Source organism: Callithrix jacchus, chromosome 7 (genome assembly GCF_049354715.1).
Source record: "Callithrix jacchus isolate 240 chromosome 7, calJac240_pri, whole genome shotgun sequence".
NCBI classification, from domain to species: domain Eukaryota; kingdom Metazoa; phylum Chordata; class Mammalia; order Primates; family Cebidae; genus Callithrix; species Callithrix jacchus.
In genome coordinates this window covers 65,863,544-65,889,777 of record NC_133508.1, presented here as the reverse complement: position 1 = coordinate 65,889,777, position 26,234 = coordinate 65,863,544, and the positions used below count along the sequence as shown (strand labels likewise).

The 26,234-nt window shown below is 47.1% G+C and overlaps 1 protein-coding gene across 3 annotated transcripts in view; it reads left to right on the top strand.

The window, feature by feature from the left end:
• The first annotated feature begins 2,198 nt into the window (after positions 1-2,198).
• The window catches only part of MECR (mitochondrial trans-2-enoyl-CoA reductase), a 48,161-nt gene continuing 24,125 nt past the window's right edge, over positions 2,199-26,234 (top strand). For all 3 annotated transcript variants that reach the window (XM_078330979.1, XM_078330980.1, XM_002750527.5), the window contains exons 1-3: positions 2,199-2,402; positions 16,996-17,093; positions 17,546-17,677. In XM_078330979.1, coding sequence (XP_078187105.1) covers positions 2,227-2,402; positions 16,996-17,093; positions 17,546-17,677 — 406 coding nt within the window. In that variant the 5' untranslated portion in view covers positions 2,199-2,226. The remainder of the gene's footprint in view (positions 2,403-16,995; positions 17,094-17,545; positions 17,678-26,234) is intronic.

The window sequence follows — 26,234 nt, the reverse complement described above, 5'->3', positions numbered from 1 at the left end:
GAGACTAGAATGGAGGGAGAAAGAGAACACAAGCAACAGGTGGACAGATGAGAAGAGGACATTCTGCTTTACTTAAAAAGACCACAAACTGCGATAATCCTTGAGAGAAGAAGGAAGAAGGAAAATCCTGGCCTGGAGTGACCTGCCCAAATCTAGGGAAAAGGAGATGGCACCACAGACAGTTCCAGGCCATGAGGAAATTCAATTATCTGCAACTCATGGAATATTTATGACACCTACACTGTGCCAGGCCCATATTGGGTGCTGCTGTCATGGAGATAAATCAAACATGGCTCCACTCTTGCCTGGAGGGGGAATAAATAAGAGACAATGTACTAAAGGCCATAACACAGGTCCAGGGAATATACAAAGGTAGCAGCAGATGACCTAGGGAGTTGTGAAACATCAAAGAAGTGACATCTGAGCCTGGAGTTTCCGAGGCAGGGAAGAGCATTTCTGGCTTCCTGAATGGGCTTCCCAAAAATTCAGAGGGGCCAATTTGGTGAAGAAGAGAATGTCGACCTCTCAATGTCACCTAGGGAGTCTTACAACAGAGGGTTATGTTGTACTTCCCAGCTCAAGTAGGCCAATGTGTCGCTGGGGAAAAGTGTAAGCAGGACTGGTCATCATGTGTGTGCTCGTACATAAACGTGGGGCCAAACCTTTCCCCCACCATGGGACACCAACTTTATCTAATAATAAAAACAAGTACAAACATTTATTGAGCACATACTATGAGCCAGACCCCAGTCTGAGGGTTTTACATGTGATATTTCTCATTTAATCACAATAACCCCCTGATAATATTTATCAAATGCTTCCATGTGCCAAGCATTGTACAAAATGCTTCAAGTAGATATCTCACTTGGCCCTTTCAACAATCTTGAAACACATAACTGGCATTCCTTCCATTTTATGAATAAGAAATGAAGACACAGAGAGGCCTGGTGACTTGTCCGAAATCAAATGGCTGGAACAAGAGGTAGGACACAAACCCAGGTTTGCTCGAGTCTAGCCTAAGTCAAAGCTCACTTTGCTATGCTCTCTTCCTCAGAGGAAAGGCTCTGAAATGGCAAGCTTCAACTCAATAAAATCCAGAAAAAGGAACTCTTCCTTGTCCTTCAAAGCCCTGGCTCAGTATCTTAAAACCTGTTTCCTGGGACACCTGCATCAGAATATTCTTGGGAGCTTGTAAGGATGTAGATTCCTGGAACCCCCATCGGCAAGATTCTCATTCAGTAGGTCTAAGATGGGACCTCGGATTATTTTTATGCACACAGAAGACTTTGAAACACAGGGCTGGCTCCAATAGCACCTCCTCCAAGAGCCCTGCTCCCACCCCTATCCCAGAGCACCTCTCTTCAGTCTACAGGATTGCACACTGGCACGAGCCACAGCTCATCTGGGGTTTTAGTAACGTTCATGTCTTCCCCACATCAAAAATAAGACCAGATCCTTCATGGGGCTACACCTTTTTACACGCATTTCCAGTGATTTACTTAATCCCTTTCTACACTGTGAGCATTTTGGGGGGCCCTTCTCGTGATTCCTGCCTTATATCTGAACCCGGCATTTTTTTCAATGCATTCTCCCGCCCACAATAACATTCCTCTATTATTTCATCCAATCCTCACAACAATCTAGGAGGCATATTATCCCCATTTACCGATGAGAAAACAAATTCAGAGTTTCACTTGCCCAAGGCGGCCAAGCTAGGAAGTGGCAGGGCTAGAATTTGCATCTAAGTTTTCTAACTCCAAGCCCCGTACTCCTGCCTCTATAGCAATTTTCGTGTGCTCTCCTCAGCGTAGGGAAGTAAGCTTTGCCTCCCTATGCCGTTACATGGTAGTGGAGATTAAGTGAGATAATACCTTAAAGAGCCTGTCTCCGTGAGCACTCAATAAATTATGTGAAGGGTAAACTAAGGCCAGGGAGAGTAAATGATCTCCTCCCAATCAAACACCAAATTGCAGGCTGTAGACACAGCTTTGGACCAGCCCCAGCCTCTTCCTGTTGAGAGAGCCGCTTTGGCGGCCTCGGCACCTCCCTCGGGTCCCTCCGGGACCCACAGTTTAGCCAGGCGCCACCACGTGGGCAGCGGAGGAAGGAAACGCCCTTCAAAGGGAGCGTGGGGGAGTGGTCACGCGGCGGGGCGTGGCGCAGGCGCGTGGTCGCTGGAAGATGACGTAGCCTGGGGCGTCATGGTCTGTGTTGGTTGAAGGGAGCATGTGGGTCTGCAGCACGCTGTGGCGGGTGCGAACCCCCGCCCGGCTGTGGCGGAGGCTGATCCCTGCTTCTGGCTGTCACGGACCTGCCGCCTCCAACTACTCCGCATCCGCCGAGCCTGCCCGGGTCCCGGCGCTTGTCTATGGGCACCACGGGGATCCAGCCAAGGTCGTCGAGTAAGAGACGGCGCCGAAACCGGGGAAGGGGACTGGGGTTTCTAGAGGGCTTTAAGACGAGATGTGGACTGGGAAGAGAGGGACAGGGTCCGAGGAAGGGGGCAGAGACTAACAAGACCGAAACTGAAGCTCAGGGTGCTTTGGGTAGCTCAGAAAGACCGTACTTGCAGGTAGTTGAAGACAGAGAGGCACAATTATCAGGATATTAATGACTGATGTTTATTGATCGATTATTGTGTCAGGCAATCCCATGTTTAAATGGATGCTGTCATTTAATTGTCACAACAATGTTTTAAGGTAGTTACCTGATTTATCCCCGTTTTGCAGATGAGAAAACAGACATAGGAGGTAAAATCACTCGTCCAAGGTCACACAGCCAGTAAGAGACAGTCAGAATTTAAACCTGTGTCTGACTGACTGACCTGCCTGAGCTCTTACTCTTATTTTTTTTAAGGAATTTTTCAGAATACTTTTGCATTCATTTGGATCTTCACTTGTCAGTAAAGAGTAGGTCATAGATCATTGTTTCCAGAGGGCAAGGGACTTGCCCAGAGTGAGATCGCTAATAAGTGATTGGAACAGGGACTGGAATCCATGGCTTCTGATTCCAATCTGATGTGAGTTCCTCTCCATTGCACTGTATATGCATGCATCTTGGCTTAGTTAAAAAGAGCTGCTTTAGTGCCATATAGACCCCAAGTGTCTATATTTGGTCAAATACAGGCGCAACCTCTTAGTAGCTGTTTGGTCTTAGAGAAGTCACTCAATCTCTTGTTACTTTTATGACTTTGTCCTCCTCCTAAAATTCTGTTTGATCTTAATTCAATGCTTTTTGCCTGTGGTTGATAAAAACAGTATGTTAGTTGCCAACCATTATAAATTTGCACATAAATAGCCATTCAGTAGGGCCTCAGGGCCACTAAAGTGGAGCTAAGGCAAAAAAAAAAGCACAGGTCTGGGAATCAAAATATTTGGGGTCAAATCCTTGCCCTAACTGTCCTAGGGCTAGGGCTTTGCATTTGGCAAGTTACTGAGGTTCTCTGAGCCTTCATCGTCTTTAAAAATGGAGACAGTACAGACAAAGTTCATAGTGGCAATCAGCTAAGATCGGTGTACTGCTCTCCACCAAAAAACACCTGCAGACTCTCCTACAGTACCTTCTTTTTAACTCTGTTATTCCCAGCAACTAGTTTGATTATTTTCCAAAGGATAAGCAAATGTGGTATTACTTTAATGGTTAAAATTCAGTCTACGGCTGGGCACAGTGGCTCACGCCTATAATCCCAGCACTTTGGGAGGCCGAGGCGAGTGGATAACCTGAGGTCACGAGTTCTTCTAGACCAGCCTGGCCAATGTTGTGAAACCATGTCTCTACTAAAAATACAAAAATAATTAGCCAGCCTGGTAGTGGGCGCCTGTAATTCCAGCTACTCAGGAGGCTGAGGCAGGAGAATCACTTGAATCCGGAACACGGAGGTTGCAGTGAGCCAAGATCATGCCACTGCACTCTAGCCTGGGCTACAGAGCAAGACTCTGTCTCAAAAAAAAACGAAATTCAGGCTAGATGTTTTGACAGGTGTTGAGGATAAGCCTCAGATAAATTCAAGGTCATGAAATCAGCCCAGCCACATCCAGCATTACAGAAATTGAAAAGAATGTCGAGAAGACACATCAGTCAGTAAACTCCAAATTGTGTTGATTGTAGGTAATAAAGCATTGTGTCAGGGAAGAATCTCACTGAGGACTGTATTGTAAGGAACTGGTACAGCTCTGATGAACACTCCTCCATTACCAGGAAGGTAGCCCACGTGAGAACCATGTAGTGCCTCTCCCATGGTCTTGTAGTTTGCGTTTGCTGCAGCACCTGCCACAAAACAGGTGCTCCTAAAATGTTAGTTCAATGTAAATCTAAATGTCAGGAAAAAGTGCACCTTTTACTAAGTTCTACTGTGATGATGAGGGAGGGCTGGGAAAGTTCCGCAGCTGAACGCAGTTGCCTCCTAATTGATTCCCTCCTCTTGGAGAGCCAGAGAAAGCTGGAACAGCCTGGTCTGTTTGCAGGTGCCACTTAGGAAAAAAAAAAAAAAAAGACAGCTTCTATTATTTCCTTCTGTGGAACTTGAGTAATTTCCCTCTAGCGCAAAACAAGATACTTCCAGTCGGACGTGGTGGCTCACACCTGTAATCCCAGCACTATGGGAGGCCTATGTGGGCAAATCATGGCGAAACCCTGTCTCTATTAAAAATACAAAAATTAACTGGGCATGGTGGTACACACCTATAGTCCCAGCTACTCAGGAGGCTGAGACAGGAGAATTGCTTGAACCGGAAGGCAGAGGTTGCAATGAGCCGAGATCATGCCATTGAATTCCAGCCTGGATGACAGAACAAGACTTCCTCTCAAAAAAAAAAAGATACTTTCACAAAGCATTATATTCAACTCTGGCTTCACAGCATACTATGTGTAGTACTTTTATTTATTTATTTTTTTTAATTTGCCAAGATGGACTATCAGACAGCTTTTATTTATTTATTTATTTAGAGATGAGATCATGCCATGTTGCCCAGGCTGGTCTTGAGCTCCTGTGCTCAAGGGATCCTCCTGCCTCAGCCTTCTGAGTAGCTGGGATTGCAGGTGTGTACCGCCACATCTAGCTTGGCCTATATAGTCCTTTTAGAAACTACTGTACATATTCCTAGGCCCCACTCCTGAGGTACTTAGTAGGTCTGGGATGGCCTGTAGCATCTGTTTTTTTTTTAAAGCTCTCCAGGTGACTGTGCTGCCCAAGCCAGGCTTGAGAACTACTGCCCTGTGGATACAGATTGTCAGACAAGCAGTAATTCTCCACGTGCTCCAGAAGGGCGACTTTCCTTTCTGACCCAGATTCGGGCGGCTTTACTTGTTCTCATATGGACTGAAGCCAGAGACTGGGATTCTCTTTGTAGTCATGTCTTACGAGGTTTAGGGTAACCACACTGTCACGGAAAGAATCAGGTGTCCTTTATACATCCTGGTAACTGGGTGCCTGGGTCAGGTTACACGAGGTAGGGGTCATGGGACTACCTAGAGTCTGAGCAGAGCATTCTCAGAACTGGAGTGGTTTGTGATGAGTGCACTGTGGGCCAAACCTCTACAAGCAGGAGGGAGGGGGCGAGGAACAGCCTGCTGAGGTCTGAAGGCTGCGAACTCCTCAAAAGGAGGCCTCCAGGTTTCTCCTGTTCTCACATCCATCCCTGTGTTCACTCCTGTTGGCCCCTAAATATTGCAGCTGTTCTCTCCTAAGCCATTTTTCCCTGTCCTTTAGTTTCTTTCCCTTTCTTCCAAAATGGGATCCCCTAAATAATATTTGGGCCTTTTTTTTTTTTTTTCAGGCGGAGTTTTGCTCTTGTTACCCAGGCTGGAGTGCAATGGCACAATCTCGGCTCACCGCAACCTCCGCCTCCTGGGTTCAAGCAATTCTCCTGCCTCAGCCTCCTGAGTAGCTGGGATTACAGGCACACGCCACCATGCCCAGCTAATTTTTTGTATTTTTAGTAGAGACGGGATTTCACCATGTTGACCAGGATGGTCTCGATCTCTTGACCTCGTGATCCACCCGCCTCGGCCTCCCAAAGTGCTGGGATTACAGGCTTGAGCCACCGCGCCCGGCCTATTTGGGCCTTTTATATTTTCAAGATTGAACTGCAAATCTAAGTGAAGTAAGACTGTGCGGAAGAATGCAAACATTCAAGAAATTTCAGAGTTCTCCATTGCCCAAGCCAGGCTTGAGTTCTAGATTCCCTATCAGATGAGTTCCCAGAAACCCAGGGCACGATGGCCCCCTGTCATCCCAGCACTTTGGGATGCCAAGACAGGCGGATCACTGGAGGTCAGGAATTGGAGAGCAGCCTGGCCAACATGGCAAAACCCGTGTCTACTAAAAACACAAAAAATTAGCCAGACGTGGTGGCAGGTGCCTGTAATCCCAGCTACTCAGAAAACTGAGTCAGGAGAATCACTTGAACCTGGAAGGCAGAGGTTGCAGTGAGCCAAGATTGCACCACTGCACTCCAGCCTAGGCAACAAAGTGAGACTCTGTCTCAAACAAAAGGTAGTTCCCAGAAACTCTTAGTTCTTCTCTTGCCTTCTTTTTTTTCTGAAAGTTTTCTTAGAACTTTGCCATTCTCTGGATCTCCTGGTGAGAACAGCTTTCATTTATTCTATACCTGCTGTATAGCAAGCATTGGGCTAAATGCTCCTAATATATGTAGATGTAGGCCTGAGGAAACAATGGTGGTCACCTCGAATGATTTTTTTTTAAATAAGCTTTTAAAAATATTTTAAATAAAAAATAGTGATGGGGTTTTACCATGTTGACCAAAATGATCTAAAACCCCTGAGCTCAAGTAATCCTCTTGCCTCAACCTCCCAAAGTCTCAAATGAGTTTTGAGAATGAGATGGACTATAAAATTGGAAAAAAGATAGGTTAGAAGAGGTGAAATTACAGGTCATTCAGGCAATCCCAAGTTTCTATGCTATAGAAAGGGCAGCCCCAACCCTGTGAAAAATTAGAAATACTCTTCTCTCTCTCCTCCCCTTTTCAGGATCCTGGAAAACCCGTAGATGTAGACCCAGTCTGTCTTTCTTTCTTTTTTTTTTGAGGCAGAGTCTGGCTCTATCCCCCAGGCTGGAGTGCAGTGGCGTCATCTTGGCTCACTGCAACCTCTGCCTCCCAGGTTCAAGCAATTCTCCTGCCTCAGCCTCCTGAGTAGCTGGGATTACAGGCATGTGCCACCATGCCCAGCTAATTTTTGTATTTTTAGTAGAGACAGGGTTTTACTATGTTGGCCAGGCTGGTCTTGAACTCCTGACCTCAGGTGATCCGCCTACCTTGGCCTCTCAAAGTACTGGGATTACATGCGTGAGCCCCTGCACCTGGCCTACCCATTCTGTCTTAAGCCAGATGGACTTTGGAGGGGCAGGTGGTGGGGCCCCAGGCTGTGATTCTCACTATAGGGCACTGTTTACTCTCAGGAATTTCTTCTTTTTACAGTTGATATAAAGCAAAACTCTGCAGGTGACTTGATTTTTAAACCCGAATTTTAGTACTTTGGGGGAAAAAATGGCATTTTGGGTTTGGTGCTCTGTTTAGAGCTCTTTATTGTGGTCATGAATGGAGTGGGAACAGAAGGCATTGATACTGTAAGTTGGCCAGCGTGTATTCTCTGAGGGTTTACTGAGTGCAAGGCACTGAGGGTACAGAGATGAATCTGATGTGGTCGTTGCCCTCAGAGCCTCACAGCCTAGTCCAGGAGAAGGGCCACCGTAGCCTAGAGGGGCAAATGCTGTGGGGTTATGTTCAGAGTGCTGTGTACACCAGAAGAGGGGTACCTAACCCCCTTGGGGTAGTCAGAGACTGCTCTCTGAAGACACGGTGTAAAGTGAGTGCCCCAGAGATCCAGTGAGCAGTATATGAGGGGAGAAAGTGGAGAAATGTCCCAAGGAGAGGAATCTGCATGTGCAGAGACCCAGAGAGAAGAGAAAACATGGTGTGTCTGGTCAGTCCATGTGTGTTGACTGCCTACTCTGCACTCATATGTAATCCTATGAGAAAGGTGTCTGCTGAAACCAACTCAGAGGGGACCACACTGACACCACAGGGCTCAAGCCTAAGCAGATTCCACATCCTGTAACTCGTACAATACCTTCCATCTGACCTTCAGACTAGGCTGTGCAGTTTAGGGCCAAGCCCTGCTACCCTGGTTTTCTCATTGTCGCCTCTGAAGGTAAAAGCTGCAGGCACATCCCCCAGAAATTGCACAAAAAACTGGGGTTTTCCCTCTGTCCAGAGAGTCTGGAAGGAAAGCTACCCCTCAGTGCCACTTCAAGTTGTGTCTTGCCCTCTCCTAGGGGCTCCTGTGGGATGAACCGGCCTTTCTCACCCTGGGTGAGGTGGGAGGGGTCCTCATTTTAGAGAAGGAAAGCAAAGGTGACACAAGCTGAACCTGTGGCTCGGGATGTTTCTTGCCTGTGTTCCACTCCCACCTCTGCCACTGATTACGGCAGTGAGGAAATCACATTGGTCTCCAGCTATCTTCAGCTACTCTTTGATAAAATGAAGGTCAGCAGTGGTAGTACGGACATGGATGCTGTCCTCCTCCCCTGTGCCACATGCAGACCTTCAAGCCCCTTCCATAGACCTCAAAACCTACACTCCTCTCTATCCCATTCGCCCAGACAACACTTCCTGCCAAGACAAGATGGAGCCTCAGCGTCCTGCTCAGCCTAACACTGCAGCCATGGTAATTATCACTAGACGTGAGTCCTGTTTGTTCCAACGGTTGTCTGGCTCTGACAATTCTATGAAAGTGACGCAGGAATCGCCGGCCTGCTCGCCAGTGGTTGCTCCAGCAGCCTCCGGGGAGCAATGGTTTGGCTTGAAATCTGGGATCCTTGACTTCACCATGGACCCCCTTGGCCCTTGGTTGGTTACACAATCAATAGCCCTCCCAGCCTCCAGCCAGACAAGAGCTGCACGGTTGTGTTTTGACCTGTCAAAGAGATCCAAGCAGCCGTAGGCAGGGACTGTGCCCCCAGGAGCTGGCCGTCAGCAAGCTGAGGGACAGACTGTGCTTGTAGTGGAGTTACCCTGGCGTCAGCAGATGGTGAATATCATGGGACCTGCAAACTTTCTGGTTCTCTTAGTTGAGGGAAAGTTGGGAATTGAGAAGGTTGGGAGAAGGTTTCTTTGCCAACTGGATAGAAACTTCCAGAAGTTACCCTAAGCCTCTGATTCCTTCAGCTCAAAATGAGTGTGCTAAAGAGCCGAAAGATGAGTCCTAAATGGTGGGGGTCCTGGAAGCTGGAGGAGACGCAGGAAGGGTGTGGTTGTGTCCAGCACACCAAGCCACCTGGAACCAAAGAGCTTTGCTCAGGGAAAGGAACTCTCCCTGGGAGCCCAGGACTCCCTTAGTTCCCTGGGAGCCAGGCCCTTACAAGCTGTAAGCTGAGGAACTTCATTCCCTCACAATTTCCCACTTGTGGCCTGCTTATTAATTATTAGTCAAATCCTAGGACAGTATGGCATTTCACTGAATCACAGAAGGCAGCTTGTAGGTGACCAGGGGGACTGCAGACAGACTGGGGAGAACCACATGAGGTGTCAGTTACCTTCACTCAGTGCTCTGTGATGACACAAACATTCTTGCTTCTGTACTAAGCAGCTGAGAAAGTCTCTGGCCAGTGACAGTCTCTCCCTACCTGTTCTTCCTGCTCAAAATGATATTGACCATTTGATGTACTTGGGTAGAAGGTGAAAGATAGGTACAAATGATTGCTAATTAAATGTGGGGCACAGGAAAGATATCTTAGCAGAGCTAGCTAATGCCCACCTTACACAGCAAGTATAACTGTGCCAGTCCCCAGGGTACTGGCCTTTTTTCCCCCCCTCTCAAAAGCCTCTTTCTTCTGCCTGCTTTTGTCTCCCTTGTACTTCCTATGGCATCACAGGTGTACAGCCTTGGCCTCAAAGGAGCCATTGTGATCTTATCCAGGCTGGGATCTGTCCATTGAGGACAGCAGAATCCCCCCCGAGTTGCATGGCGCCATTACACTCACAGAGGGAGGACGTGAACGGTATGGGGAAAGCAATTTGAGATCTAGCCAGGCTGGGTTGGGTGCCTCATTTGTACTCTGAAACATGGCCACTGTTTCCTTTGGTGAGGTCTTTTTCTTTTAAAGAACAGAGAAGAAATTGCTGTCATTACACTAGAGGTTTAACTCTTGGAATTCAGACTTGGTCCCTGCTTTCCCTCCTGTCTCAGCAGAATGGTATCCTTGACGACGTGGTTAGCACTGTCTGCGGGAACAGCAGTGTCTGTGGTATTGATGGCATTCCCTGGGGCAGGCCGAGGCTGGCCTCCCTGGTGAGAGGCAGCTGAACCTCCACCCCCACCCCCAGGCTTGCAGCAAGTGTAGGGCCTGCCCCTGCCCCCATCCACCTGGGTTCGCAGCTTCAGCGTAACTTCCTATCTCCTAGACCCTCATCCCTGCTTGGCCCTCTTTACTCTCCTTCCCTCCCACTTCTGTGAATCTCAAATGCAGAGCTGACATTTGTCTTCTTCCCAGAAGACAAAGAAGAGAACGGGGGCCCAGAGCATCATTTCTCAAACTGCTGTTTGAGGCAGGCTGTGCCATGAAAATACTGTAGTGCTCCCAGCCCGTGTTAAATCTGGGAAGCTCTGGATGGCGCAGGCTACATGGGTTTCACTCAGGACGTCGCAGAGCCTTTTGAGTAACATGTAGTCAGAATCTTTAAAGAGGGGCGTAGTAGGCAGCATTTCCTAAACGTATTGGATCCCAGGAAACACCTAACAGTAGTATCTCCGAGAAAATGTCAGCACACACAGTGTAGTGAATGCTGGCATGGTGTTGAACAGCTTGCATTTTGGAGTCTAGCTTAAGATCAAGACCTGCCTCTTACACTTGAGCCAGTTCTTTCTCTGAGCCTCAGTTTCCTCTCCTTCAAATTGGGGTGATAACCACCCTCCACATAGGCATTTTGAGGACTGAACAGCATCGTGTATATAAGATGTTAAGCATACTTAGAGCTCAGTAAGTCATCGACATAAATTGTCATTTCATTGTTCAGTGAAATCACCCAGAATAAGTTTTTCCGCTCTCCTAGACTCCGCCCACCCAGCCAACTCACAGTTCTGTGTGTCTAGCCTGAGCACTCTCTGCTCTGTATGCATACTGCAGGTCACCTGCGTCCCCTCTCCAAACCTACTCTTCCTTCCTCCCTAGCTCAGCATTCAGCTGTCTAAGCCAAAGGCCTTGGAGCCATCAAAGACTTCCCTTCCCTCCTGCCACATGGAATTGGTCACCAAGTGACATCAGTGTTGCTTATTTAAGAGACTGTATGTTATCCAGTCCTTCTCTCCATTCTCATGGTTCTTACACAGACCACAACTGTTGCCTGGCCTACTCTTGGGTCAGATTCTTTGTCATTCCCTCCGGCAGGAAAACCTTTTGTCTTTTCTCAGTCCACCCTGTCAATGCCTGTTTATCCTTCAAACCAAACCAAGGTATCATTTCTTCCAAAGACCCTTTTCTAATCTATTTCCTTCCTCCCACCAGGCTAGACACTGGCAGCCAACTTTAGCACCAGGAGCCTCCCTCTGTTATAGCTCTTCTCCCAGGTTTCCACAGATGGGTTCCCAGTCCATCAAGGCCCTGGGAAGGGGATTTATTTTTCTTCCTGAGCCAGGGTCTCCTGTTGCCCAGGCTAGAGCACATTGGTCATTCACAGGTGTGCTGATGGTATACAATAGCCTTGAACTCCTCAGCACAAGCAATCCTTTTTCCTCAGCCTCCCAAGTAGCTGCGATTGCAGGTGCATGCTACCATGCCCACCTTTATTCATCATGAAACCCCTTGGCACAGTATCTCACACTTCGACTGTCAATAAATATTTGTGAATTGCGTTTACTTGAATTTTCCAAGAAGGAAAATTCTTCCTTTCAGTGACTCAGTGACTCTTCTCAGAGATAGAACCAGGGAACTGTTTCAGAGGTTTCCTTGGATAGCTCTACAACTGATAACCGCTGTCATTTTCTCAGCATCTACTGTATAGGTACTACCATAAATGCTTCACATACATTAACTCATTGAGTCCTGTGAACTGGGTTCTTATGTTATCCCATTTTACAGAGGAATATTCTGAGGTTTATCTAGCTGATAAATAACTAAGGTATGATTCAAACCCAGGGCTGCCTGCTTCACTCCAGATTCATGTTCTACCCATCATTTACGAACTGAGATCTACCTGTATTCTCATCTTGACCACGGTCATCTAGATTTTTAAGAAGTGCAGTCCCGGTGCACATTTGATGTGTATGCCTAGACTGAATTCTCTTAAGGATAATCTCCATTTTTATTTGAGCCCATCTTTCATGGGTATTTTCCTAAACAGCCTAGAACCAGGAAGAGCAAGTACAAATAGCTAAGTCCCTTTGGCTTGGGCCCTGCCCCTGATTTCCTAGATGACTGGCACTTTTTTTTCCCCGCCGAGGCTGGAGTACAGTGGCATGATCTCAGCTTACTGCAACCTCTGCCTTTCAGGTTCAAACAATTCTCCTGCCTCAGCCTCCCAAGTAGCTGGGACTGCAGGTGCACACCACCACACCCAGCTGATTTTTGTATTTTTTTTAACAGAGACTGGGTTTCACCATGTTGGCCAAGCTGGTTTTTAACTCCTGACCTCAGGTGATCCACATGCTTCAGCCTCCCAAAGTGCTGGGATTACAGGTGTGAGCCACCATGCCCAGCCATAACTGGCACTTATGCCATATTTTCTCACTAGAGAAAAAAGTTTGATCCCAGACATGTGCTCAACAGTGAGTTAAGACTAATAGTTCTCCGCCCTCTAGGAGCTCACCGTCTTAACAAGGAGACAGCACATACACACACACATTCTGACTACAAAACTAAGTCATTCGTAAAAACAGCTCCGAACTCAGTGTCTGAAAAACCTGAATCCAAATCTAAATTTGTATCTGCAGTTCCAAAATCCTGAAAGCTTTGGAAGCTGACGGTGTTTTGTTTTGTTTTGTTTTGTTTTGTTTTGTTTTGTTTTGTTTTTTGAGACGGAGTCTTTCTCTGTCACCAGGCTGGAGTACAGTGGCACGATCTCGGCTCACTGCAACCTCTACCTCCCAGATTCAAGCTATTCTTCTGCCTCAGCCTCCCGAGTAGCTGGAATTACAGGCAGGCACCACCACACCCAGCTAAGTTTTGTATTTTTAGTAGAGATGGGGTTTCACTGTGTTGGCCAGGATGGTCTCAATCTTGACCATGTGATCCACCCAACTCGGTCTCCCAAAGTGCTGGGATTACAGGCATGAGCCACTGCACCCAGCCAGTTTTTTTCTGTAACTCATGTGAAGGAAACCTGATCTAACGTGAGGTTTTCGTGTGGTCTTTATTCATCTCACTTAGCATGAGTATTCCTACATTTTGCTGCAGACACATTCGTGTGTCTGATCCCAGGGTGCTGCAACAGCCCCCACTAGGAGTGTAGATAATACGTGACTCCCAAGAGTTTTGAAAAGGGATTGTGAATCTCTGTCTTGTCCTGATCAATTGACAAAAATGTATGAAAAGGCTTCACAAACTAAAAATTAGTAAACCGTGAGATAGTCATAAATAACATGATATATAATTCTGTACAACGGGAGCACCGAGCAAGTGATTTTTTTTTTTTTTCTGGGCTGGATGAGGGTCGAAAGATATCTTAAGGGAAGTAGAATTTGAACTGGGCCTTGAAGGATGAGTTGAATTCCTCTCTTCATAGCGAAGCTGTGGAAAAGACATTCTGGGCTGTAAGAAAACTGTATGGAAAATGTGCAGAAAAAAATGTCTTTAAACAGCTTGAGCACATGAACTTTGTTGGCTTACAGAAAAACTCTGATTATCTGTGAAAATGCAGGAGAGAAGCACTGTGGTTAATATAAAGGACAGCTAGTTTAAAATTCACTTGCTCTGGACAGGATTTTTCTTTTTTTTTTTTTATCTTTTTAGACGGAGTCTTGCTCTTGTCACCCAGGCTGGAGTGCAATGGCACAATCTCGGTTCACTGCAACCTCCGCCTTCCAGAATCTCCTGCCTCAGCCTCCCAAGTAGCTAGGATTACAGGTGCACACCCAGCTAGTTTTTGTATTTCTCGTAGACATGAGGTTTCCCCATGTTGGCCAGGCTGGTCTCAAACTCCTGATGTCGCGATCCCCAGGATTTTTCTTTTGAATGCAGACTTAATACACAGGTCGAGAGTGAAACATCACTGTCTGAGCTGATGCCTCCTTGCTTAGTCTGGTAGGAAGGCTGTGGTGCCCACCTGTTAGCACTCCCTCCAGCTCCCCATAAGGCAACCGCAACTGGTCCCGGCCTGTGTTCATTTCACTGCCCTCTGCTTGGTGTGGAGTCAGCCCCTTTCCAAGGGCTTCTGTAGGTCATACTGCCAGGTTCAAATCATGTCAGCCACTTGCTACTTTTAGTGGTTGTGAGCAAGTTATTTACCTCTTACAGCTTTTGTTCATCAGCTGTAAAAGCAGAACAATAGTATGAGAGCTATTGTAATCGGAAAGCTGGCAGGTAAAGCACTTAGCAATGTGGCTGACTAGTAAGCACTGAATAAGCGGTAGTTATTACTATTATAAGGACTCTCCCTCCTCCAGCTATGTGTAAATACATACATTCCTTAATACTTATTTTTAAAAGCTGTTTCTATATTCTTTCTGCCCCTGGTCATCAACTCCTTCCTAGTTAACCATTTTCTGTAGAGTTTATCTATTGGTTTTTTGCAGCTGTTTCTCAGACATGGTAAGACATGTCCTCCTTTATTTTGGTCATGGTCCAGTATAGGGATTCCCAGTTTGGGTCCCCAGATCCTCAGGGGTTCTTATAGGTGATTGAGGGAATTTCCAAACTAATTTTAGGATGCTGATGTAGAGCAAAGTTAACGAGAGCACCAACTTTGAAATGATAAGCCCTGCCAGTTAGCAGTTATCTTACCCCGTGTAAATTTCATAATCCCTAGGAGCCTCTGTTTTCTACTTGATAGCGTGGGAATATTAATATTTTCCTCATAGAAGTGTTGCATCTTAGATCACGTATTTAAAGGTCTTAGCGCAGGACCTGGTGTATAATAAATACCTGTCTCCATTATTAGTACAAAACATTTCCTTTTTTTTTTTTTTTTAGTGGACTCTCACTCTGTCACCCAGGCTAGAGTGCAGTGGCACAATCTCAGCTCACTTGCAACCTCCACCTCCCGAGTTCAAGCAATTCTTCTGCCTCAGCCTCCTGAGTAGCTGGGACTACAGGCATATACCACACCTACCTAAGTTTTGTATTTTTAGTAGAGATGGGGTTTCACTATGTTGGCCAGGCTAGTCTCGACCTCCTAACCTCATGATCCACCTGCCTCAGCCTCCCAAAATGCTGAGATTACAGGCGTAAGCCACCACTCCTGGCTATTACAAAACATTTATTGAAAATCACACTTACACTGCAAGACGAAGCATCCAGTATAATTAAAAGATTGGATTTCTGCAGGAAGTAGGTGGCATTACATCAGCTTAGTTGGATGATACTGTTGCCTGATGCTAAGAACCTCTTGTTGGCAGTTATATGTGTCTTGGGGAAGTAAAAATGAATTATTAATAAATGCATTTGGCCAGAGGGACATGCAGTCTTAGGGCTGTAGAGAAAGAGAGCAAGCAGTCTCTGGTGATAATAAGTCACAGGCCCCATGGGTCTAGTACACTGACCAGCACTACCTGGTTGGCAGATCTTTTTTTAAAAGTTTTTTGGAAATAACAAAAGTAACAGAAGGACATTGTCACTTGGCCTCTCACAAAAGCCTTCTTGCAGGTTTTACTTATTAAGCAAAGTTTCAGTGGGATAAATATGCTTGGTGTCCAGGGCCTACCATGAGCAGAGGGACTTACCTACCACATACTTAACAGGAAAGAGGCTCCCAGAGGGGATCAAGTCCAAACCACCACCACAACTTGGCTTACAAATGGAGAACCAGAGGCCTAGAGCAGAAAAGAAACTTGCCCATGGTGACCCAGGCATCTTGCGGTGAAGCTTTACACCCAGGACCCTCAACCCTCCACCCAGCATTGTTTCTGCAAGACGAGAATCCTCCTCCAGAAGGGGCATCACTCAGAGTGAATCACAGCCACCCACCCACGGAGTTCTTTGTGAACTACATAGGCCATCTCTCCATTACCCCCACACTCTGCAACTAACAGAAATATCACCTCTCCCTTATATATGTTAGGACCAAGAATAAAATCAACAGGTGGCAGACATGTCAGCTAGCCTGGGATTTCCCAGATACTCCTGTTGGTAAGAAGTACTTGGGGTGTCCTCATCTGGAGATTCTGACTCAGTAGATCAGAGATGGACCTGATAATTTATATTCATAAACACACCAGGTAATTCTTATAACCAAGCAAGTTTGGGGAAACACAGGGCGTGTGTAGGCCAGCAGAAGTTTCCTGTCCCAGAGTGGGCCATGGGGTTGAAAGACCACTGTGGATTTCCACTTTGAATTAATGAGAGTCAACCTGTATCCAGTGTTGATTTTTTTTTTTTTTTTGAGATGAAGTCTTGTTTTGTCCCCCACACTGGAGTGCAGTGATGCAAACTCACCTCACTACAACCTCTGCCTCCCACATTCAAGTGATTATCCTGCCTCAGCCTCCCAAGTAGCTGGGATTACCAGTGCCCACCACCGTGTCTGGCTAATTTTTGTATTTTAGTAGAGACGGGGTTTCGCCATGTTGGCCAGGTTGGTCTCGAACACCTGACCTCAGATCCGACTGTCTCAGCCTGTCAAAGTGCTGGGATTACAGGCATGAGCCACCATACCCAGCCTCCTGTGTTGATTTCTTATGGCACCTCTCTTTTATAACAGAACCGTTATTCCTGGGCACACATGGCAGCTCAGAAATCTTGTCTGACCTACTTTGGGGAGACGATTGGAGCGAAATGCCCACTCTAGCCTGGGTGACATGAACATCTCCCTTTGGCTTTGTGCTTAGACTGAAGAACCTGGAGCTAGCTGCTGTGGGAGGATCAGACGTCCTCGTGAAGATGCTGGCGGCCCCTATCAATCCATCTGACATAAATATGATCCAAGGTAACCTTGGTTTCTGTGGCTTATGTTAATTGGCTTTTTAGCTCAGCTGCCACCTCGTTTTCATTCCTCCTCAGGTGTGGGTGTGAAATGCCTGTGATTAGCCGCAGCTGTCCTCCAGATGAGCCGTCTGCAGGCTGTGTCAGCCCTGTCTGGCCTCCCTTTTCTGGAATGTGAGGCTTTTTTGAGAAGATTGCAGTGGGGAGTAAAGCAAGCATTGTTAAGTGCCTGCAACATGCTGGTCTCATTTTGTGTGTTATCTGATCTTCATAATAACCATGAAAACTAAAGAATATTGTCCCCCTGTACAGACGAGCAAGCTAAGGCTCAGAGGTTGGTTATGCAGACAGTCCAAAGCAGATCCCAGATCAGGCATAGGATGGCCTGGACTCAAGTCCATGCTCTTTCACTGCCCAAACATCACTGGTTGACCTTTTCATGCTCTTCTCCCTCAGGAAACTACGGCCTCCTTCCCGAACTGCCTGCTGTTGGAGGGAACGAAGGTGTTGCCCAGGTGGTAGCGGTGGGCAGCAGTGTGACGAGGCTGAAGCCAGGAGACTGGGTGATTCCTGCAAATGCTGGTTTGGGTGAGTTTTTCCAGGTGTCAGCTGCCTTTTTGCTCTCCCAAATGCTATTTCACCAACTGTAGACATCCACTTGGCTCAGCGTACCTGGGTAATGCAGGGTTTATTATTATGTCCGTATACCTGCCTCCAGTAGGGCTGGCAGCTAAAGGAGAAAAGAATTCTGTTTGTTTGCTCTGGAGATGATGCACATGTGTTATCTCCTCTGGCCCACGTTGATTATAGCTAATTCTCAGAATCCCTAAATCCCTGCTGCATGGTGCAACAGAGAATGCAGTTAGATATCTGGTCCCTGCCGCCTAGGAGACTCATATCTAACCAAAGAAATATTTAAACCTGGACCCAATAATAAAGGGAGTGCTGAAGTTCACAGGAAACAGAAGGCACATCTGGCTCCTCTCTGTGTGCATGTGTGTGTGTGTGAGGGAAGCAGTCTTGCGGAAGGATCAGAAAAGTCCTCATGGAGAAGGCTTCATTGGACTGGACCTTTGAAGGATGAATTTTGTTTTGTTTTGTGGGGTATTTTTGTTTTTCTTTTGTTTTGTTTGAGACTGAGTTTCATTGTCACCCCGGCTAGAGTGCAGTGGTGTGATCTCGGCTCACTGCATCCTCCACCTCCTGGGTTCCAGTGATTCTCATGCCTCAGCCTTCTGAGTAGCTGGAATTACAGACATGAGCCACGACGCCCAGCTGATTTTTATATATTTAACAGAGACAGGGTTTCCCCATGTTGGCCAGGCTGATCTCGACCTCCTGACCTCAGCTGATCCGCCCATCTCAGCCTCCCAAAGTGCTGGGATTACAGGCGTGAGCCACTGCACCCAGCCTTGTTTTTTTTTTTTTTTTTTTCGAGACAAAGTCTCCCTCTGTCGCCCAGGCCATATCTCAGCTCAGTGCAACCTCTGCTTCCTGGGTTCAAGCAATTCTCCTGCCTCTACCTCCCAAGTAGCTGGGATTACAGACGTACACCACCACACCTGACTAATTTTTGTATTTTTAGTAGAGAAGGGGTATCATCTGGTTGGCCAGGCTGGTCTCAAACTCCTGACCTCAGGTGACCCACCCACCTCAGCCTCCCAAAGTGCTGGGATTACAGGCGTGAGCCACTGCCCAGCCTGAATTTTGTTTATACATAGAGATGAGCCAAAAGTCATTTCATGTGGAGGGTGTAAAATGAGCAAAGACACAAAAGTGAGATTGGGAAATGGTGGAAAATCCATTGTAGCCTCAGCAGAGGGTTTGCATATGCAAGAGGATTGCACAAGTGAGAAAGAAGGCCAAAAAGGTAGGTTCCATCACTTGAGCCGAGGAGTTCCAGGTTACACTGAGCTATGATCGTACCATTGTACTCCAGCCTGGGCAACAGAGTGAGACCCTGTCTCTTTTTTTTTTTTTAAAGGTAGCTTGGGTCCACATGGGCTAGGGCTCTGCCCAACCCAAGCTAATGAGTAGGATTTTCTTTGATATATTATAAGGAGTCATAGGTGACTTTTGTTTTTTAGCATTTAACAGTGTTTGAGGCACATCTGTTATACACATAGATCCTCACAGCAGCTACAAGAAGGAAGCAGGGCAGGTATTATCCACCCATCAGACATAAACTGAAGCTTGAGAAGTAAAGCCCTGGCCAAACTCAAACAGCAAGATGAGAGTGCCCACTCGATTCTTTCTCCTGGGTTCCCACTACACGCCAGTGTTAGGATCTTCTGGGTTGTAACTTACATAGTCCCAGCTCAAACTTGCTTTAAAAAAAGAAGTTGGCTGGGCATGGTGTCTCATGCCTATAATCCCAGCACTTTGAGAGGCCGAGGCGGGTGGATCACCTGAGGTCAGGAGTTTGAGACCAGCCTGGCCAACATGTTGAAACCCCGTCTCTACTAAAAATACAAAAATTATCCAGGTGTGGCGGCATGCACCTATAGTCCCAGCTACTCAGGAGGCTGAGGTAGGAAAATTGCTTGAAGTCAGGAGGTGGAAGTTGCAGTGAACCGAGATCATGCCACTGCCCTCCAGCCTGGGCAACTGAGCGAGACTCCATTTCAAAAAAAAAAAAAGAAGAAGAAGTTAAGGTTGGGCACAGTGGCTCATGCCTGTAATCCCAGCACTTAGGGAGGCCAAGGCAGGCAGATCACCTGCGGTCAGGACTTTGAGACCAGGCTGGCCAATGGTGAAACCCTCCCTGTCTGTGCTAAAAATGCAAAAATTCACCAGGCATGGTGGCACACACCTGTAGTCCCAGCTACTCGGGAGGCTGAGGCAGGAGAATCACTTGAACCCAGGAGGAGGTTGCAGTGATCATGCCACTGTACTCCAACCTGGGCAACAGAGTGAGACTCCATCTCAAAAAAAAGAGATGAAGTTAATTGATTTGTGGAACTGTTAAGTGTAACAGATTGAAAGCTTCGGGTTCAGCTGGATCCAAAAAGTGTCTCTCACTTGTCCTCAGATAAGATCTCCCCATGTATCGATGTAATCAAAGCAACAAGTACTTACTGGCCACTCTCTTTGTGCCAGGCACTGCTCTAAGCACTTCATGTATGTTAACTCAGTGGTTCCCACAACATGAGGTGGATACTCCATCATTCCCATTTTGCAGGTTATACAGCAGGAAATGCAAAGGAAAACTGTAAACTTTTGTTAAAACAAAAACATGCAGTTTGTCCAAGGTCACCCAGCCAGAAATGATGGAGTTAGAATTCAGATCCACTCTCATAGATGGCCACCAGCAGCCCGAGGTTCATAGCACCCTAAAAACAAGCAAATGAGCACATCCTCCACAGTCATTTCCCCCACAGCCATATCCATCCCCCAGAAGGGCCCTGAATGGGCCTTGCGCATCTCTGAAGCAGTCCCTTGGGTGGCCTGGGGCCTTGTGGTTGTGAGCCCCAGAGATTAGGAAAGTGCCCTTGTAGAAAGAAAAAGATACTAGGCAGGGAAAAACAGTAACAGGAGTCACTACAAGCTCTTTGGTTTCTGAGCTCAGGGAGGCTGCCGAGAATGGCTCCACCATCTCCTGCACCCACCTAGTGGTGAAAGAGCTCAGCGGTTCGAGCAAATGGAGAGCTGCAAGGATTCACTGGATCCTGATGCCAGTGCTTTGGGGTAGCCCTTGTGCTGAGTGAAAGTCCTGTCAAGATGGCCAGATAGTTCCTGCCCTCAGAGTGCTCTTGGCTGGCAGTGGGAGGCCCAAGAATGGAAAAACCACACTTAATACAGTAGTACAAGTGCTATAATCACAGGATTGACACAAAGACAAGAGTCTTCTATCTTGGAAAGCCTTAAGAAAAGCTACCCAGAGAAGTGATGCTTGAACTCGGTCTGGAAGACCTGCTGGAGTGCAGCCAGTGGGGCTTCCCAGGCAGGGAGCAGAGCATGTGTGAACGGAAGTGATGAGAGAAGGCACAGCACTGGCAGAGAACTACAGGTAGCTCAGGATGGCTGGCTTCTGGGTGGGAGTGGGAGAGAAGGGAGCTGGAGCTGGAAAGGTAGGCTGGGGCTGGGTCATGGTGGGCCTGCATCCACAGTGCGAGGGGTACCAACTGAGATTTAAGAGGAATGATTTGCTAGGATATGCGCAATACAGAGAATGGTCTGGAAACCATTGGTCTGGAAAGGCAGAGGGTGGAGGCAGAAAGCCAGTGAGGAGGTGGGCAAACAACTCAGGCTTCAGATAATGAAGGATCTCAACAAGACAGTGCCATAGGGCTGGAGAAGAGAGTGTGGAGTCAAGAGCTAGTGTAGCAGGACTTGGCAATACTTTCAGTTTGTAGCAGAGAAGAATAAAGGGCATCTGCCAGGTATGTGGGTAATTATAGGTGTGCCAGTGTATGGGTAATTATACATGGGGCGAGGGGTGGGTGCCCAGAACAGGAACAGGGACTCCTCCCTGGAGAAAAGGTGATTCTTTTTTTTTTTTCTTTTGAGACAGAGTCTCACTCTCTTGCCCAGGTTGGCACAATCTTGGCTCACTGCAACCTCTGCCTCACCCTCCTGAGTAGCTGGGATTACAGGCACCCACCACCACACCGAGTAATTTTTGTGTTTTTAGTAGAGACAGGGTTTCATCATGTTGGCCAGGCTGGTCTCGTACTCCTGACCTCAGGTGATCTGCTCACCTCAGCCTTCCAAAGTGCTGAGATTACAGGCGTGAGCCACCACACCCAGCCAAAAGATGAGTCTTTCAACAAGGTGCCAGCCAGAGAGGATGAGGATTTAATAATTGTGAGGACTGCAGTTAACTCAGTATATTCAGTAAACATTTTGTGAGCACCTGCAGCATGCTGGACTCGAGGGCACAGCGGTAAACAGACATGGTCTTTCTTCTTGTGAAGACTGCCATTTAGTAAGAGTGGCAACTGTTAAACACAGAAGTTCTCAGCTGGCCACAGCTTGGTCATTTTTCATGGTTCTGAGCTGCCCAGATGTTGCTGAGCCCATAGCCAGCCTTTTCCCACAGTGCAGCCAATCCCAGGGGAGACTAGACCAGATGGTGTGGATAGATCTTTGCCAACTGACTTTCTCCTTGGGAAATATGCAAAAGGAAGCACAGAGCAGTAGAAAGAGCACTGGCTTTGGAATCAGGGACAGGTTCCCTTTCCAGCACTCTATGGCCTGATGTAAGTCACAGCTACCTTGAGCCTCAGTTTTTTCACCTCAAAAATGGGACTAATAGTCACTGGCTAGCGTGTCTCAGCAGACCCTTATGCAACTCAACTGAGAGTATATATGTGGTGATCTTTGCAAATGCTAAATTTCCATATGCATTAGATCAGGAGTTGGCAAACTTTTATCTTAAAGGGCCAAATAGTAAATATTTTAGGCTTTGTAGGCTATACCATCTTTGTGACTACCCAACTCTACTATTGTAAACAGCCATAGACAATATGTGAACAAGTGAGTGATCACGGCTGTGTTGCAATAAAACTTTACTTACAGGACCGGGTACAATGGCTCATGCCTGTAATCCCAGCATGGGAGGCCGAGGCAGGCAGATTGCTTGAGTCCAAGAGTTCAAGAACAGCCTGGGCAACTTGGTGAAAGTATATATCCAGGCGTGGTGACATACACCTGTAGTCCCAGCCACTGGAGAGGTTGACATGGAAGGATAGCTTGAGGCCAGGAAGCAGAGGTTACAATAAGCTGAGATGGAGCCAGCACACCCACACTCCAACCTGGGCAACAGAGCAAGATTCTTGTGTCAAAACAAAAAGACACTATTTACAAAAACAAGCGGTAAGCCAGATTTGGCCCCCAGGCCACAGTTTGCTGACCCCCAAGTTAGATAATGGAGATGGTTAAGGGTCAGTTGCATGTGAGTGAGGACTTGGGAATCCTCAGAGCTAAGGTCTGGGAATTAGTATCATTAAAGAAAAACGACGTGTGTTAACACACCCACTGTGCACAGGGCATCGTGATAGTCTCTGTACAAATGTCATTCAGTTTAATCTTCACACTATGATATAAGTGTTACTCTCTGCATCTCACAGATTAGGAAAATGGAAATTCAAAAAAAGTGAAGTGATTATTCAGAGTCACACAATAGTGAGTGGCAGAGCCAGGGTTTTTAAGCAGGTCTCTCCAACTTCAAGCCTAAGAGTTCTACTTGAAACCTGAAAGTCCTAGTCTCTGACCATGGGTGCTGCCCCCCTCCCACCCAGAGTCCTTGAGAAAAGGGTTAGGGACTCCTAAGCCCCAGAAATCCATAGCAAGGGCCGGATTTCCATTGTCGTGCCATATGGGGAATTAGAAAAGACCCTGGATATCATACATGGAAAGCCCTGCACTAAGCATTTGGTGTGGGGTAGAGTGCAGTAATGTTAGCTGAGATGAATGGGAATGATGATTTGAACACCAGTCTGGGGGGAGCCCACAGGATGCGGGGCACTTCTGGATTCCAGAGGGATCCTTCACCTTTTCAGTCTTATTTTCTCAGCCGTAGACCTACTCTAGGATTGACAGAGCCTTTAATAAAAAGTGTTCCTGCCTCCCATCTCCAGTTCCTGGTCCCTAAAGCTTACATTGACATCCCCGTTTCCTTTAGCACAATTAGTGATTACCCACGCTGCCCCCTGCTTCCCACAACTGACCCATATAGGACCAGGACACCATTAGAATCCCAGCAACTGGATAGTGAGCAGGCACGCCTGAGAGCTTTGGAAGCATAGGCCAAAGGCTCCGACCTGCCACAGTGACCAGACACTGAGCCAGCAAGGCTCCAGGTAATTTCCCTAAGGTGATATAGTGAGGACACAGTGGAACCAAGGCTGGAGTCACTCTGCCTGACTCCAAGGCCTACCCTCTTCACCTCTTCTTCATACAAGGTCCTGCCTGCGTGAGTGCAGACCCTCCACCCAGTCCTCACCACATCCTGTTGATTCTATCTTTAAAACAGAACTTGAATCCATCTTCTCTTATCCCCACTGCCAAAATCCCTGTCTAGGCAGCCATCATCTCATACCTCAACCCCCGCAAAGACCTCCCACTTTCATGCTTCCACTCCCCACCCCACAGTCTTCACCCAGCAATAAAGTGATCTTAAAGCAGACATCAGATCATCTCAGCCTCCTCTTAAAGCTTGTTAGAGGCTTCTCACTCACTCATTCACTAAAACAAGATCAGCCCTCCGTACCGCAGCGCTGAGGTCATGTTTTTGTACTGCAGGTTGTGACCCATTCGAGAAATCAATCTAGTGAGTTGCAAATAGCACTTTTTTTTTTTTTTTTTTTTTTTTTTTTGAGACAGAATCTCACTCTTGTTGCCCAGGCTGGAGTGCAGTGGTGTGGTCTCAGCTCACTGCAACCTCCCCCTCCTGGGTTCAAGTGATTCTCCTGTCTCAGACTCCCAAGTAGCTGGGATTACAAGCGTTCACCAACACGCCCGGCTAATTTATTTATTTATTTTTATTATTTTTATTTTTAAGACAGAGTCTTGCTCTGTCACCCAGGCAGGAGCACAATGGCATGGTCTTGGCTTACTGCAACCTCCGCCTCCCAGGTCCAAGTGATTCTCCTGACTTAGCCTCCCGAGAAGCTGGGACTACAGGCGCATGCCACCACGCCCAGCTAATTTTTGTGTTTTTAGTAGAGACAGGGTTTCACAATGTTGGCCAGGCTAGTCTGGCCAACTCCTGACCTCGTGATCCGCCTGCCTCGGTCTCCCAAAGTGCTAGGATTACAGGCACGAGCCACCACACCCAGCCACCTGGCTAATTTTTGTATTTTTAGTAGAGATGGGGGTTTCTCTTTGTTGGTCAGGCTGGTCTGGAACTCCTGACCTCAGGTGATCTGCCCACCTCGGCCTCCCAAAGTGCTGGAATTATGTGCATGAGCCACTGCTCCTGGCCAGCACTTTTTAAAATTAATGTTGAGCACAAAAGAATAAAAAGTAGTAAGAGTACCTCACACATAGTAAGGGTAAGTATTCTGTGAAACAGGGGCTTGTGTTACATACATATTCGTGTATGTATATGTACGAATTCACAGCGGAACCCATGGTGACTGTGGGTCAGGATTCTGAAAGTCTTAACATCGCCTGCCCAGCCTCTGCCGCATCAGCCAGGCCAGCCGTATCTCAGACTGCTCTTCCCGTCACTCTGCCCTGCCATGCAGCATCGTCCCATCCCAGTCCAGTGTCTGTCCTACCGCATCCCCCACCTACAGTGTTCTTTGTGTGCTCTGAGTGGGTAGCACCTCTATCCTTTCACTCTTAGCCTGTCACCTCCCTGGAGAAGTATCCTTGACTTGCACCTAAAGTAATTTTCTTGCTGTTACTGTCTCTTTATAATTTATCATTATCATTTTTTTTCTTTTGAAACAGTCTCACTGTCACCCAGGCTGCAGTGCAGTGGCGTGATCTTGGCTCATTGCAACCTCCACCTCCTGGGTTCAAGCGATTCTCATGCCTCAGCCTCCTGAGTAGCTGGGATCACAGACATGAGCCTACTTTGTTTTCCACCTGTTCAACTCCACTAGAATGAAAGTAAGGGACATGTCTGTGTTCAAGTGCCTGGGTGCAAGACAAATATCTGTAGATGGAAGAAAGGCAGCACAGATACCCAGGTTCTAGCTCCAGCTCTGCCCAGATAAGCCAGGGGGCTCTGGGCAAGTCACTTCCTCATTTCCTCCCTTATTGCATGAGGAGTTCAAAGTCAGTGCTGGATAAGGGCCTTCTCAGTACTGACGTTCTAGAATTCTTTTGTCTGGAACTAGAATGTGGGCTGGGGGTTGATGCTCGTTTCTTTCCAGCTTACAAAATTTTTTTTATTTCCTCATCTCATTTGATTTCTACAGTAGCTCCTGGAGGAGGCCAGTCAGGCTGTTCTTGCCTGTACCACCTACACATCAGAGTAACTGAAACTCAGTGACAGGAATTTTCTCAAACCAGCAGAATAGCAAACCTACCTGTGCCCTTGACTTCTACTTTCTTTTTCTCTTTATCTTTTTTTTGAGACAGAGTCTCACTTCGCCGCCAGGTGCCAGGCTGGAGTGCAGTGGCACAATCTCAGCTCACTCAACCTCTGCCTCCCAGGTTCAAGAAATTCTTCTGCCTCAGCCTCCCGAAG